The sequence below is a fragment of the Acanthochromis polyacanthus genome, chromosome 10, assembly GCF_021347895.1.
Source record: "Acanthochromis polyacanthus isolate Apoly-LR-REF ecotype Palm Island chromosome 10, KAUST_Apoly_ChrSc, whole genome shotgun sequence".
NCBI classification, from domain to species: Eukaryota; Metazoa; Chordata; class Actinopteri; family Pomacentridae; genus Acanthochromis; species Acanthochromis polyacanthus.
The window spans coordinates 17,136,155-17,152,374 of record NC_067122.1 but is presented as its reverse complement, the minus strand read 5'-3'; the positions used below and the strand labels follow the sequence as shown (position 1 = coordinate 17,152,374).

The following is a 16,220-nucleotide window of genomic DNA, read 5'->3' as shown; positions in this document are numbered from 1 at the left end:
GTTACATCGACTGCAGATGTTAAACGACCTTTATTCGAAGCAGGTTTTCATTCCTAATTCTCAATGTCTGACAAAAACAACTGGTCGTATTTTGTTACAAAATGCATTTTCCGTGTAAAAGTCATTGCAAATTCAAAGTTTCCACTAACCGCTGGATCTCAAAAGCCCTCTAGTGCTTTTGTGTACCAGAAGTCTTCATTTCTCAGCAGGGCTTTTGAAGTGAAACATTTACGGACATACCATGCAACAACAGCCAGGATTAAACTATGACAGCTGAGACATATTTAACACCAGTACACCCACTATGACAAGAACACCTTAGATGAGTAATCCAGAACAACAAGGTGCTGAAAAATGCATGATTACATGATTGGGGTTATTAAATGAAAGCAACAGAATTGCCCATAATGCTGGCTTGTACATTATGTGACAGCCACACGGAATTTGTCCACCACATCCAACCAACATCGTTACTGTCTAAATTGTTGGTCGACCACCAAAAATATCGTTAGTTTCCCCTAAAAAACTCTATGTTCCATCATCCACAACAGATTAAAATGTCTCTTGCATGTATGAAGAGGTAGTTGCAAGGATGATACTCATTTTCATTTCAATATACTTTATTGTCCCACTTGGGGAAATTTGTGTTGGACTTAAAGCTGTGCTACCAGTATTGCACAAAAAACACGTAAAAACAATGTTGTGCATAAAAACACATAAAAGCAATATTGCACATAAAACACATTATAAAAAAAAAACAGTATTGCACATAAAACAGTATTGCACATGTCCCAAGGTCACATGACACAAACATACGCTATAGAAAATTAAAAATAACTCCATGGAGTAGATACTGCAAGAAAAAGATTGTGTATTGAGGGGCTGAGGGTGGTCTTTGGGACTGGCAAGACCTCAGATACATACCTCTCAATAAGATTACCACTGGGTCCTGACAAATCTAAGACCCTTACTTTGTTCCTTGCTTTCATCCGGCTTTGACACTGTATCTGCATTCAGAATCAGGGCAGAAAGAAAGCATATTTGGAATGCTGATGCCATGGCAACAGAGTTCAAGGTTCCAAAAAGTATTTCAGAGGAGGACATTTTTATTGTGGAGCCCTTCACAATTCTCCTCTAGGACTGCACCAGCAGCCAACTTGTTGTTCACAAAGAAAGGAAGAGGAATGGAGCAAATCCAATCAACTACAGTTGCACTTGAGCAGTACCTTCAAGGTGCAATAGACCAACGAGGACACTGTTGAGGACAAGTACTTGAATAAGCGCCAACTATTTCATCTCAAGCTGGCTGGGTTGAATACACCCAAGTGACTGGAGAGCATTGTGGTCGATTTTTTTCCTCAAGCAAACCAGTCCGTCTTTGAACTCTAAACTTGTGACTCCATGAAAAACTCATTAAAGCGCGCATCTCTGTTGAAGGCGTTTGGAGAAATCTATTTTTTTAAATAAATCTTTCTGTTTGACACATTCTGTTTAAGTTCATATTGAATACAGTCACTGTCATACTGGGAATGATAAGGAGTAGGATTAAGCTTTTAAAACACTACACAATATGCAAGCCACAGAAATGATATTATGAAGACTAGTCTAACTTCCCAGATACTGTGACTTCCTTCTCACAGCATTATGAACTCACCACTAACTATTATCTGAACAGTCTATGACGCTTCATGTGGTGTCATTGTAATATCTGGCCATCAAAGCATGTGGGCAGACATCACCGTTTCTGTGTTATCAAGCTGGTTCTGTGATTCACTGGCACAGAAATGAGAAAACCTGCTATCACTCACACAAAATGAAATACGCTTTTCCAATTAGACTAACTGCATGAACATGGCTATAAAAGGACCTGTGACCACCAGAGATTTCTCAGGCACAGACTGTGCCTGCATCATGGCTCCACATGGAGAAGAAAGAACTGCCAGAGGAGCTAAAAAATCTGATTGTGAGATTTCACAAAAACCGAAAACATATAGGAAGAATAATGACCCGCTGAAAATCTGTGAAAACACAGCAGCAGCAGTAATCGAAGGGGTATAGAATGAGTCATAGTACCACTAGTCACAGCCGCAGGGACTGTCCTAAAATGACACAGACAGTGCTCTGCTTTCACAATCTACCTCTGAAAAACAGACTGGGGACAGGGGTTATCAATTGAAATTTGAGCTTCTGTGACAGCTCAGACAGTGTGAGGGACATTGCTCAATGTGTCTCTCTATGGACAGCATTCAAGAAAAAAAACTTTCCATACTCTTTAGCACTAAACTACATGCTTAGATTTCGCTAAAATACATTGAAAAAGAAGTCCAATAAATATTGGGTGTGCAGTCTTTGATCAGATGGCACAAAGATGAATTTGTTTATTGTGCATGTAGTCCTAAAAGTAGAGCACGGCAGTAAAAGTGCAAAAGGTGCTGAGGAGATGGCATTATAGAGTACACCACGACTGCCTGTAGGCATGCTGAAACCTTGACGGACAAGATTCTTTACAATGTGCAGAAACTTTGTAGAAGAGGAATACTTCAGCATGGTAAAGATCCAGAACACACAGCCAAAATCACACAAGAGTTTTTAAAGATAAAAAAGTTAAAACTGAACAAGTATACTACCTGATTTGAATCCAGCAGAGCACCTTCAAAGTATTACAAAAAAAATAGAGCAGTACAACCCCTGTAGTAAGGAGCAATTGACGACAAATAGTCTGAATAATAGCAGAGAATCTCTTTAAAAATTTGCTATATTTCAAACCAATGCAGATTGAATCTGTCACTAAAAATAAAGTTTGACATCCAGAATACTGAAAGGAATAAAATATGTGAATCCCAGTAATAAAGGGGCACTGACTTTTGTTGCGATGACTTCCCACTGTGAAGTCTCTGTTGTTGATATAATAAATTGAAAGTGTTACTTTTGCATTTTAAAGAAGCACAAATAACATTATGTTGTAATTAGAAGTAATGTATGAGTTATGGGGAGGTGACACAATTTTGGATCTTATGGCGTATACATTACATTGCAAAAGGGTGTAGTTACTTCAGCTGCAGACTGTATGTACCTGCTGATGAGGTTGTTAAGTTTCAAGAGACTCTGATCCAATCTGAACCCATTCCCCTACCCTTTGGAATGCCAAAAATGCCACAGTACACCCTGATCTGCCAAACTGGGAATTACAGCTGCCCTGGAGATCCTGGAGAAATCTGGGGCAGCAGAGCCTCAGTACACAAAGTTTGTAGCAGGACAAACACCTGTTTGAATCCAGCATATAGTGTTGATTTTACAGTTTACAATTTTTTAAAAAGTGCTGTTGAAAAATGTCCAGTAATGAGAGTTGACCACACAATGTGATGAATTTACTTTGTTTCACTGTTTTTTTGAATGCCTTGGAGTTATGCCCAGTTTCTTCCATCAATGAATGTGTACCATGGTACACTGTGTTTTTGTTAGCTGCTAGTTCTGTACAAATATTAATAGCAGAGTTTCAGTCAACTGTTAGTATCCCATTATTTTCTGGATGTTGTGAAAAGGCTTTTCCACTCTGACAAGAATTCAAGTACTGTCAATAAACTCTCAGGTAATAAACACTTGCTAAATATCAGCAGCTTTCAATGCAAAAATAAGTTCAAAAGTTACATTTCACCCTACTAATGATGGCCAAGCCAAATAAAAGAGAACAAGGTCACATCAAGAAAACATCGAGTTGTGTGAGCAAACACACAATTCAATATTTGGAACAGATTTAGCAATTTTGGATTCTAGAATACATCCAGTCTCTAGTATTTTCTTACATCTTACCACTGTCCTGCAGTCACTATTCACTACTCTGAACTAAACACAATTTAGGGTGTCAGTGTAAAAGCATAGAGCATAGGTGCTTGTTATCTTTCCATTTTTCCATTTATGTTGTTGAAAGCTTGTGTACTAAGTGCAAGACCAAGTCGATGAGCTTGTTTGTGGTATGTGTAGGTCTCTTCTGCAGTGTGTTTTCAACATTTAATGGTAAAATGTTTTAATGTATAGAGGCGTTAGAGAGAAAAAAGGTTTCTCTGCTGATGGAGCAGTGTTTCTAATGGATCAGTCCTGCAAACTACTGCCTCAGTGTCTTAGAATATGGCAAAAAAAAAATAACCCCCGTCGAATCACCACCTTATCGCAGTGGAGGGGTTTGAGTGTCTCGGTGATCCTGGGAGCTATATTGTCAGGGGCATAAGCCCCTGGTAGGGTCTCCTAAGGCAAATTGGTCCTAGGTGAGAGACCAGACTAAGAGCGATTCAGAAGACCTCGATGAAAAGAGCGTCTGGTGGCCGAGCCTTGGGGTCCCGTGGGGCTCGGTCGGGCACAGCCCAAAGAAGTAACACGGGGCCACCGCCCAGTAGGCCCACCACCTACAGGGCAGGAAGTCGGGGTCAGGTGCTATGTTCACCGGGCAGTAGGCAGAAGCCAGCGCCTGGGCGTGCCGCACCCTGGTGGTGTAGACTAGCTCTGGGGACGTGGAGCATCACCTCACTGGCGGGGAAGGAACCTGAGCTGGTGCGGGAGGTGGAGAGATACCGCCTAAATATAGTTGGGCTCACCTCCACACACAGCAAGGGTTCTGGAACCAGAATCCTGTAGAAGGGTTGGACTCTCTCCTACTCCGGAGTTGCCCAAAGTGAGAGGCACCGGGCGGGTGTGGGGATACTCACAAGCAACCGGCTGAGCGCCGCTTTGGTGGAGTTCTCCCCGGAGAATGAGAGGGTCGCCTCTCTGCGATTTCATGTTGCAGAGGGGAAAACTCTGACTGCAGAGCTGTCAACTGATCACCACCTGGTGGTGAGTTAGATCCGATGGCAGGGAAGACTGCTGGACAGACCTGGTAAACCCAAACGTGTAGTGCGGGTTAACTGGGAACGTCTGGCGGAGGACCCTGTACGTAGGGTTTTCAACTCCCACCTCTGGAAGAGTTTCTCCTGCATCCCGGGGGAGTTTGGGGACATGGATTCTGAGTGGTCCATGTTCAAAGCCTCCTTTGCAGAAGCAGCTGCTAGGAGCTGTGGTCTGAAGGTCACTGGTGCCTGTTGCGGTGGCAATCCAAAGACCCGCTGGTGGACACCAGCGGTGAGGGAGGCTGTCAGGCTGAAAAAGGAGACTTTTCGAGCCTGGTTGACTCGGGGGTCTTCCGAAGCAGCTGACAGGTACCGGCTGGCCAAAAGGGCGGCGGCTGTGGCGGTTGTGGAAGCTAAAACTCGGGTGTGGGAGGAATTTGGGGAGGCCATAGAGAAGGGCTTCCAGTTGGCCTCGGGGAAGTTCTGGCAAACCATTCGACGCCTCAGGAAGGGGAGGCAGGGCTTCGCTCAGTCGGGGTGGAGAACTGTTGACCCGAACTCCTGAACCCGGTAAACACATCCTCTATGGAGGAGGCAGAGCCTGAAGACTCGGGGGGATCGTCATCCATATCCGTGGCAGAGGTCCCCGAGGTAGTTAAGAAGCTTCTCGGTGGCAAGGTGCCAGGTGTGGACGAGATTCGCCCTGAGATGCTGAAGGCTCTGGACATTGTTGGACTGTCTTGGTTGACACGTCTATACAATGTCACGTGGGCATCAGGTACAGTACCTGTGGAGTGGCAAACCGGGGTGGTGGTCCCTATTTTCAAAAAGGGGGACCGGAAAGCGTGTGCCAACTACCGCGGTATCACACTTTTCAGCCTCCCTGGGAAAGTTTACTCTAGGGTGCTGGAAGGGAGGATCTGACCGATAGTCAAACCTCGGATTCAGGAGGAGCAATGCGGATTCCGTCCCGGTAGTGGAACAGCGGACCAGCCATTTACCCTTGTGGAGCTGCTGAGGGGGTCATGGGAGTATGACCTACCAGTCTACATGTGTTTTGTGGATCTGGAGAAGGCCTATGACCATGTCCCCTGAGGGGCTTTGTGGGGAAAACTGCGGGAGTATGGGGTCCCGGGCTTGTTGCTACGAGCTGTTCAGTCCCTGTACGACCAAAGTGAGAGCTGTGTCCGCATACTCGGCACTAAGTCAGACACGTTTCCGGTGGGTGTTGGATTTCGTCAGGGCTACCCCTTGTCTCCAATCCCGTTTGTGGTTTTCATGGACAGGATTTCAAGGCGCAGTCATGGTGGGGAGGGTTTTCGGTTTGGGAGCCTCAGGATCACATCTCTGCTTTTTGCGGATGATGTGGTTTTGTTGGCGTCCTCAGACCGTGACATCCAGCATGCACTGGAGCGGTTTGCAGCAGACTGTGAAGCGGCAGGGATGCGGATCAGCACCTCCAAATCCGAGGCCATGGTTGTCTGCCGGAAACCGGTGGATTGCTCCCTCCGGGTTGGGGGGCAGTTGCTTCCCCAAGCGAAGGAATTTAAGTATCTCCGGACCTTGTTCACGAGTGATGGGAAAATGGAGCGAGAGATGGACAGGCGGATTGGTGCGGCGTCAGCAGTAATGCGGGCATTGTACCAAACTGTCGTGGTGAAGAGGGAGCTGAGCCGTAAGGTGAAGCTCTCGATTTACCAGTCCATCTACATTCCAACCCTCACCTATGGTCATGAGCTTTGGGTAGTGACCAAAAGAACGAGATCGCGGATACAAGCTGCTGAAACGTGCTTCCTCCGTAGGGTGGCTGGGCTCAGCCTTAGAGATAGGGTGAGGAGCTCAGACATCCGGAGGGAGCTCGGAGTAGAGCCGCTGCTCCTTCGCATCGAAAGGAGTCAGTTGAGGCGGTTTGGCCATCTGATTCGGATGCTCCAGGGAGACTTCTTTCGGAGGTTTTCTGAGCACGTCAGTCTGGGAGGAGACGCCGGGGTAGACCCAGAACTCGCTGGAGGGATTATATATATCTCATCTGGCATGGAAACACTTCAGGATCCCCCAGGAAGAGCTGCAAAGCGTTGCCGGGGGGAGGGACGTCTGGAACAACCTGCTTCGCCTGCTGCCTCCGCGACCCGGCCCCAGATAAGCGGAAGAAAAGGGATGGATGGATGAAAAAAATAAAATAAAAAGAATTGAATCAAGATGGAAGTTGATATTGTTCAAGAACTTCTTTAGTTCTACATTTAGGCACAAATAGAACACTATGTGATTCAATGGGCGTCTGATTTTTGGCTTATTTCCATATTCTTGTTGCTCCATTTCATACTAGCGATGTATAGATGGAAATCATTTCAGGAATCGATGAAAAATTAAATTCCTCACTCACTCAGTCCCTTTCTTCCTCCCCTTCACACACATTTCTTGTCTTGCTAACTCTGCTGCAGCCGACGCAGCGCTGCGTTTTGAATTTCACTCTCGCATTTGGTCCTCCCTTGTTCAACCACGCATCACCTCACGAGGGGCTCGCTCCCCACTGATTATAAAAGCAGCAGTTTTTTGTTTTTCATTTTAAAAGAATGTTGTGCTGGATATGTGCACCCGCTCCACACCTTGACATCTCAACATCTGTGCGTGTGAGGCCACAACAGGAATGAAAGCACTGATGGTCCCATGCTTTAATCATTGAGCAAAACAACATCAACGAACATCTGTGACTCATAACCTACTCACCTTTCCTTCATTACCCTTTTTTGATTTAAAAAAAACAGACTGTCCGGATCCCCCACCTTGATACTCCTAGGGTGTTTTGAAAATCTCATGTTTACCCCACAAGGCATTATAAATATCCATCATTAATGAGCTCAGCAGGACCAGGTGATGATCTTTCAAAGCTCCCTTTATGATCCTCTAAATTACTGCTAGTGAAGCAGTTTGACATGTTTTAAAATTCCCTACATGTGTGAATTTAACTGGTACTGACTTAACTATTTCAGACTGGACAGTTCAAAAGGAGTCTTTACAGCTCCAGCTATTATAGTAAAGCCGTTTCACTTTGTTTTCTTCTGTTGTGGAGAGAAAAAGGTCAGGACTCAGCCAGCTCACTTAATCCTTTCATATCTGAGTAAAATGTAGAATTAAATTCAATAAACCATTGGTGATGAAATGTAAACAAGGCAAAAAAGGGGGGAGAAACAGAACAGAGACAGCTCGACAACAACCGCCTTCTGTTGCATGCAACATATAAAGAATACCTCCGGTCTCAGATGACTCTGGAAAAGCACCTACTAGTTATACTGTATCTGTTTCCAGGCCCAACAAGTTCATGATTCTCAGGCAACCTGAATGCAATGTGATGCCTCCAGACACAGTCATTTCCTCGAAATGACAAGGTGCAAGATGCAATTAAGCAGATTAACTTGCATTTACATAAACAAAGATACAAATAAGACACTTCATGTCTCAGCCTTTTGTTTATTTCCCTCCTACCGTAATAGTCTTCACACTGACCACAATAAAGGGTTAAATGTTTTTCAGGGAACAGTCTTAGAACTATAATCCCTTCCCACATACTGACCTTAACCTTTACTGGTGATTGAGAAACTGGACAGGAATTTAAGGAAAATATCCACTCCTGTTGCTACATGATGCCGCCTGCTCAAAACACTCATTTCCACAGCAATCTGGACTGATCTGTAAACGACAGAGCCAGCTTCCATGATGTTAGAATAGAGGAGTAAGAGAAAGAAGGGAAGGAGGAATCCAGTGACCGCCAAAAAAAATTCTATAATTAATCTGTCAGTAGCTGTTAACATGATGCCTATTGTAATATGTAACACCATCTAAGAACAAACTCAGAGCTTCTCCATTGATAATAAATTGAATGCGGACTTTGCGGAATAATAAAACTACAGATTGTGAACTGTTGAAGCAGTTTATAACAAGATGAGTGAAAGGTTCATAACGTCTTTGCTTTCCTCATTTAGAGGCTAATTTGTATGCAAAAACAAAACTGAACTGTTGCATTCCTCCAAAGTAACATAAATGATTTCTACATTTAGACAGTCCTTTTTTTTCCCATCCTGCTGTTCCTCTTTTTATACATCAAAGTTAAGATTAAAGCATTCAGTGAGGTGATTGAAGAGAAATAATGCAATGACTTTCTGTTGAAGGTTTATGATATATAACCCTAAACTGGATGCTTTTAGTTCAAGCACATGGGAAAATACTTGTGTTACTCTAGTCATGTACATCAGAATTATTGCGCCACAGAAGCTTTTTTGTTATACATTTAATACCAATTTCTGGAATGTCACAAGGTCTTTTAGCATTGACTATATACTACAATATATGAGGCAGAAATAGCTCGGGTTGGAATCCAGCATAAGATTTTTGTCACATGCTGCATCCCTCTGTCAGTCTTTCCTGTATTTTAAAGGGAAAGAGCAATAGTTTACTTCATGCGGAACACTGAGGGTGTGCAAAAAACATCAAATAAAGCTGTTTATAGCGTTACCCTTTTTAGGTACAATATGCTCATTATAGGCTGCATAGTGACATAGTGGTTACCACTTTCGCCTTGCAGCAAGAAGATCCCCGGTTCAAATCTCGGCCTGGGCATGGGATCTTTCTGCATGGAGTTTGCATGTTCTCCCTGTGCATGCGTGGGTTTTCTCCGGACACTCCGGCTTCCTCCCATAGTCCAAAAATATGCTGAGGTTAATTGATGACTTTAAATTGCCTGTAGATGTGAGTGTGATTGTTTTGCGACAGACTGGCAACCTGTCCTTCACCCGAGTCAGCTGAGATAGGCTCCAGCACCCCCCGTGACCCTTGTGAGGATAAAGCGGTGTATAGAGAATGGATGGATGGATGCTCATTATAACTTAAAACCCTGGAGGGGCAGACTTTATCAAAAGTCCTTTCAAAACAAATTGAAGTAGGTTTGCTGTTTGCCGGCTAGCAGAGTTAGAATGTATTGCATGTTCATGAATAGATTTTTTTTTTTAAATACAGTGATGGTGAGTGGCTGTTACTCATTAAAAAAATGAAGGTGCCATCCAGAATATGTGACTCTTACTAGGGGTAAGGAGCAATTTCAGAACCCTAACGTAAATAAAAATAACGTTTCTACTTTAAATGTATTGGTGAGTCAGGGGTGTTATGTAATACTATGTTTACAGGGCAATTTGGAGTGCAAAATATCACACTTAATTCAAAGCTACTAATGCATGAGTGACTCATAAATAACAGCCAACACATCACAAACTACAAATAAGTTGGTGTCAAATGAAAATGTAATCTGCATTGCTTTGTTGATGTTCTCTCAAATGACAGCATGACTATTTACTTGTTCATTTTCCATGCATCTTGCACAAACTTCACTTGTGCACCAGCTGATGAGTGTTTCAGCTCACCTGAGCAGACGGTACTCACCCACTTTGAACTGAGACGTCTGGTCCTCCGGGTCTGTGTGCTCCTTCACCAGCATCAAATGCAGGATGCCGAAAGAGTTTTGGATACCGAAGATCGAGCCATTGCACCAGGTAGCAGCGAACACAACAAGCCAGCCGAAGCCTCCTTCGGGCGGGACGAATCCGCCTTCGTGGCCGTGCCTCTCCACCTGGACCCCCGGCTCGGGTTCACAAGCCGGCGAGGGGGACGGCTTGCACCCGGCCTCGATCAGCTGCACGTCGCTGTCCTCCTTCGCGATCTTAACCTCGCCGCCCGCCGCCTGCTCCTCTCTGCTGGCGTCTGGCTCTGGGGGAGCGTTTGTGTGCTCCATCTGAGGATCTGCAGCCGGTTGCTCAGTCCGGGAAACTCCGCTGGACGGCTGTGTTGGATTGTCTAGCCCGTTGATCCCCATGCTGTCTGGTCTGGAGGAGAGGTTACTGTGGGCTCTCGGCGTGCATGCATGGGATATAGGTCACTGACATAAGAGCACCGATTTGAATACCAGATTTGATTGGCTATCTGTCAAACGTGCAAGACGGTCCTTTAGGGGCAGACAAGCCTCCTGCTCGTAGCCGAAGTGTGAGCCTCAACTTCAGCCCGACAGGCGGACGTTGGGCAGCATGTGTGACTCTGGTCGGAGTTCTCGGGAATTAGCAAGCACCGCCTTCTGTTCCTTACAACATGAAGCTGCGTTTCAAGGGACTGCCTATAGACGCTGCGTTTCGAGGGACTGCCTATAGACACTAACCCCATACAGCTACTTCTGCCGTCTCCTCTGCTCGCTGCCAAATGCGGATCATCAACCTGTGAACGCGTCCGCTCCGCCTCTACACTGTGTCGTTCTGACACGCAGCCCGAACACGGCGCGGAACATCTCCCGGTGTTACAAGAAGCGATGAAGAAGCGCTCCTCCTCCTCTGTGTGACATATTTACACGGTGGAGATGTAATGTCGGTAGGCCTGAGTTAGTCCCGTGGGCAGTCTCGGCTCCTAACTGTCAACAAAGCTCCAGCCGTCATTCAGCAGCCCGCCCCCGCCCCCTTTCCCCGGCGGATGGATGGTTGGAGCCAATGGTGGAGCTCCAGTACAGTATGTCGTTTGACGAGTTTGTACTTCGTGTCTTCTCACGGAAAGACCCGAGTGTGACCTCGGACTGGACTCGGAGCAACATCCTGTTGCTAGCTAACCTGCACATCCGTTGCAGCTGTGTTTTCTAATAGTTACATACGAAGAACATTTTTACTGACAATTATGTACCTCAGCGGACAACTTTTGCTTGTAACTGAGTTGCGGTGGAAGAAATATTCAAACATCCATTTAAGTTAAATTTACTAAAGTTTACAAGGGCGCCTCCTCTGGATGACAACTCTTGGGTCCAAAAGGAATTGTATTATGCTGTAATATGGAGGCTAGTTGAAAACAATAGGGGAGTTATGACATTACATACTGAAGGTTTCTGCCTTCCACCCTGCTGCTCCTCTTTCTATACATAGAAAAATAAGCTTAAAGCAATAAGTAAATGGGGAGAACAATCTGATGATTTACAAAGTTTATGATAGGACCCTAAAGAGGATGCTTCTAGTTCAAGCACACAGGAAAAATACTTGTATTACTGTAGTCATGTATTTCAGAATTATTGGTCCACAGAAGCTTTATTGTGCTACATTTAATACCAATTTCTGGAATGTCACAAGGTCTTTCGAGTTAAGACATCACATAGGCCTACTGTTAGGCTTTAGCTTCTTATTCAGTAAAGGTTTATGATTATTATTATTAGAATAGATGCTGCAGTGAATCAGAGGGAGAAAGTTCATCCATAGGCAAAACATCCATACTTTATTTATGAGTTTAATCCTGAAAATTCTATTCATTTGTGATGATGATCTAACCACATAACTGTTGTCATATTTACATCTTTACATCCTGCTGTAAAAGGACAAAAGTCTCTATTTAAAACAAAACAAACAAACAAAAAGCTTGAAATGACAGAAAAAATATTTTGGTGGCTCAGACTTCTACTGTTACCTAATATCCAGCTGTGTCACTAGTAATTCAAAATGTGTGACAGCTGTCCAAAATGAAGAAAAGTAAACAGTGTTATTTGCCGCTAGACCCTGACCTATCTCCATGCCAGAAATGTTTTTTTTTAACTAACTGATTAAGTTATTCCTGTGTTGTGCGTAAATGTTTATCTCTCTCACTTTGCAGACACTCATATGGATCCTGCTGCTGTCTGATGCTGCAGGTATTTAATAAAAAGAAAGATTCCTACAAACAGCTGGAAGCAACGAGTAAACTTCACATCTTGTTAATGATTTGAGATTCCTGTGTTGCTTGGTCAACTAAAAGTGCAAACTGTAAGATTTATGGATGACAGCACATCCCCAGCTGGTGCATACAGCTGTTACAGTCATCAGTGTTGCCTTCACTTGCACTTAGGTGGTCTAGTGCATTCAATGAAACTTGGACATCAGAGTTTCAGTGAGTGAACTTGACCCATTTAATCTGCAGAGGGCAATGATATTTCAGTAGGGACCACATTCACATCTCACCCACATCTCTGGTAGCCTACTATGATGTAAAATCACTGATTATTACTTTTAATTCGACATTCTTAGCCGAAAAAGAGACAGTACAGGTGAATGGAGTCACATTTTAACTCACACATGACTGTGAAACTCAGAGTTCATTTCTTACAATAAGACAAGGATATTTTTTAGTATTTCAAGTGTTTTCAATGTTGAGGTGTAAGTTGCCCTTTTTCCTTTTTCATTGGCTTTACCAATAAATCATAGTCAATAAATCAGTGAAAAGGGCAATTATTATTATTATTTCATTGTCTCCCTTATTATGCAAAATTCCTTAAGGTGCCATAGAAATAAAGATTATTATTGTTATAGTCATTTAATAACAACAATAATTATTATTGTTGTTTTATTATTGTTGTTATTAATAAACAATATTAATAATCACAAAATGCTGTCAACAGCCAGAAAAATCATTTCAAAATGACTTAAAAAATGAATGCAAATTAACTAAATGTCATTTAAATAAGATTATGATTGATATGCATAATCCTCTTTAGAAAGCTTCAGAATATACTTAGATAGGAATAAAACTGGAAGTTTTGGTGTTAACTTTGTGGAGATTTCTGGCTGGGTACAGAGAACAGCCTTTAAAGATATATAATACAACTGAAACTTACAGACCAAATACACCAAATATAGTAAAATAAACATCTAGATGTGTATTTTGGATGTTTCCATTAGTGGGAAAGATGAGATGTTACTAAAGCACAACAATATAAAAAATTAGACAGTGCATAAAAAACAATAGTTTTAACCTGTATTGTTTTGCCTCAATCTTCTTAAAAATACATTTAAAATATCAGACTTTAAAGCAGTCGTTATGCACAATGCCTGATTTCAGTGTATTGTAATATAAATACATGATGAGGTTATATGATAATGTTGCATCTTATGACATTATCATATAATTTATTTTATTCTAAGAATCTATTGAGTGTTTTGTATATAAAATATTTAGCTTCAAATTGTCAATTGTTGGCTGTTGTGAAATTATGTTGATGTGAGAAGTACAATGTTTTCATCTATAAAGTATTGTATTGAGAAAAAGTATCAAATGGTAATACTCATATGAATAACAAGTACCTCAAGTTGTTGCCCTTTAAAAGTCTGATCTTACTGAGTTTTGACATCACTCTCTTCTTCGGCTAAAATACGTTTAAGACCACTGCAAGTGCAAAACATTCACCACTAAGGGGAGCTACAACTCTGTGTAACAGGTTGTTCAAGATTGGGAAGACAAGAAAAAGGTTGAAAGTTACTCGGCAGCTGTCATTGAGTTTAGTTAGTTGAAAGACAGATTGTTTTTAATATGTTACAGTTTAATAGACTTCACCTAGCCCGTTTATTTATGTTTGCTTCAATCTGAACACTAAAGCTGTGTCATTTTTTAAATTAAGACACAGTTCTTATTCACTGAAAACATTTTGACATGTCAGTAGTAAAAATGCAGTTATTCATTATAAAAAGTTAATGATCCATTTAGCTGCTTTAATTTCATAGTCTTAGTGTTATACCTTCACACAAAAAACATTTATACTCACCACCTACAAATCTTTTTCGAAAAGAACAAGCTATATTTGTATAGGTCCTTTCTCAAACATAGTTTAAAAGTGCTGCACAAAGCAGACATTAAGATACGAGTTGGACAGCAGTCAAACACCAGAAATAAAAAAAAAGAACAACATAAAAAAACACAACATAAAGGGTATTTTTTTAAAGCAGACAGACATAGTAAAATACAATGACCACAATAAAACCAATCGACAAGATTTTATGGCAAAATAAAGTTTTCATGAATGTCTAGAAGAAAACACTGATGTTGCCAATTTGAGAGGCAAGATTCAGGAACAGTCAAAGGGGAAAGTACTACAGTGTATATTTTCATATGAAGTAGATTAGGATCATTTTACAGTTTTGTGATTTGCTTTGGCCATTAGCATATACTCTAAATATTTATTCTCATCTAATCTAACCCAATTTCCACTCACAGTGTAGTGATTGTAGCATGTTTTGTTCCATATAATGGCTTTAGGATTTACCTTTCCCAGAGAACAGTAGACTTTTTAGGATTGGTTCCATGTTAATATCACCATAAATGGAATTTCACTTTAGTGAGTGGGAAATTAAACTCCTCCATGCTGTAGGAGGATTTCTGACATTATTACAATACCAATGACTAATAATTCCAGAAGCTGGTTGCACATTGAGCAACAAGACCACACTGAGAAATCAATAATACATTATACATGAGGATTGCAAGTACATCAGGAAACTTGATGTAGATTTAAAAGCAGATACATAGAAAAACAATAAATAAAAGCCTAATTTAGTGGGGTTAGGAATGTGGGGTCTTGACATCAGACGAAGCCGCTACATCATCACACTCCTGCTTCCAATTAGCTTGAGGATCAGTAAGACTGAACGGCCCAGTCTCTTTCCGAAAACTGAAAATAGCAACTCGCACAACTTCACAGGGTCGGGTTATAACGGTACCCTGGGATTCCTGCTCAGTGAGGCAGGGGTCAAATGTCACGGGGGTCTATCCAATAGTAGTGCTTCCTGTTTAAGCTGAAATAGCTTAAATCCTTAGAGAGGTGTGGGTAGGACATGAGGCCCACACATTTCTGAGTTTGATTAGCTCACACATGACTGACGCCGACTGAATGTAAAAGTAAGCGCTGTTGTTTTAACTAGCTAAACAAATAGCTGAGGGGAATTCCTGTTGTAAATGGTTATATTGGGTTAAAATAAGTACATTCTGTTTATGTAAAGATGTGATGGTGAAATTTCGATGGTGCCTTCATGGTGGTGGTGATACGTGCAGGTTCTCTGATACATGTCCAGCTGCGTGCTCAAACATGCTGTGATGGTGGGAGAGGGAATTTGCACTGGCAGGCAAGTCATTATCTCGAGTTGTATGACTCACGCTGTATGGCTTCTTTTATACCTCAGGGACCTTGGAATCACAGTTTGTACAAAACTTCAGCACACTAACCCGCCACTGAAATCAGAAACCACAAATTACGTTCTCCTCAGTGATGCTGTCCACTTTTGATAAATCTATTCAATAATTCACCCATCAAAACCAATGGAGACAAAACAGTGAACCGTATCTGTGGTACAATCTTGACGCAGTTACGTATCGGACACCTGTGATGTGCTTTATTTCACCTGAGAGGTGTGTTTAGACGTACATCCGGAAAGGAACCACCACCAGAGAATCATGAGTATTACTGATCAGAATCAGCCACTGACACCACACTGTAAAATATTTAATATGTATATATGTACACTGTGTGTGATTCGTTTAAAGTTGCTTACTACAAGTCATATAAACTGAATTTATTTGGGTTATATGGGATAT

The 16,220-nt window shown here is 42.2% G+C and overlaps 1 protein-coding gene across 1 annotated transcript in view; it reads right to left on the bottom strand.

The window, feature by feature from the left end:
• Positions 1–11,528, bottom strand: part of slc16a2 (solute carrier family 16 member 2) — a 32,742-nt gene extending 21,214 nt beyond the window's left edge. Inside the window, exon 1 of the mRNA XM_022213704.2 lies at positions 10,251–11,528. Coding sequence (XP_022069396.1) covers positions 10,251–10,680 — 430 coding nt within the window. The 5' untranslated portion in view covers positions 10,681–11,528. The remainder of the gene's footprint in view (positions 1–10,250) is intronic.
• Between the last annotated feature and the right edge of the window lie 4,692 nt (positions 11,529–16,220).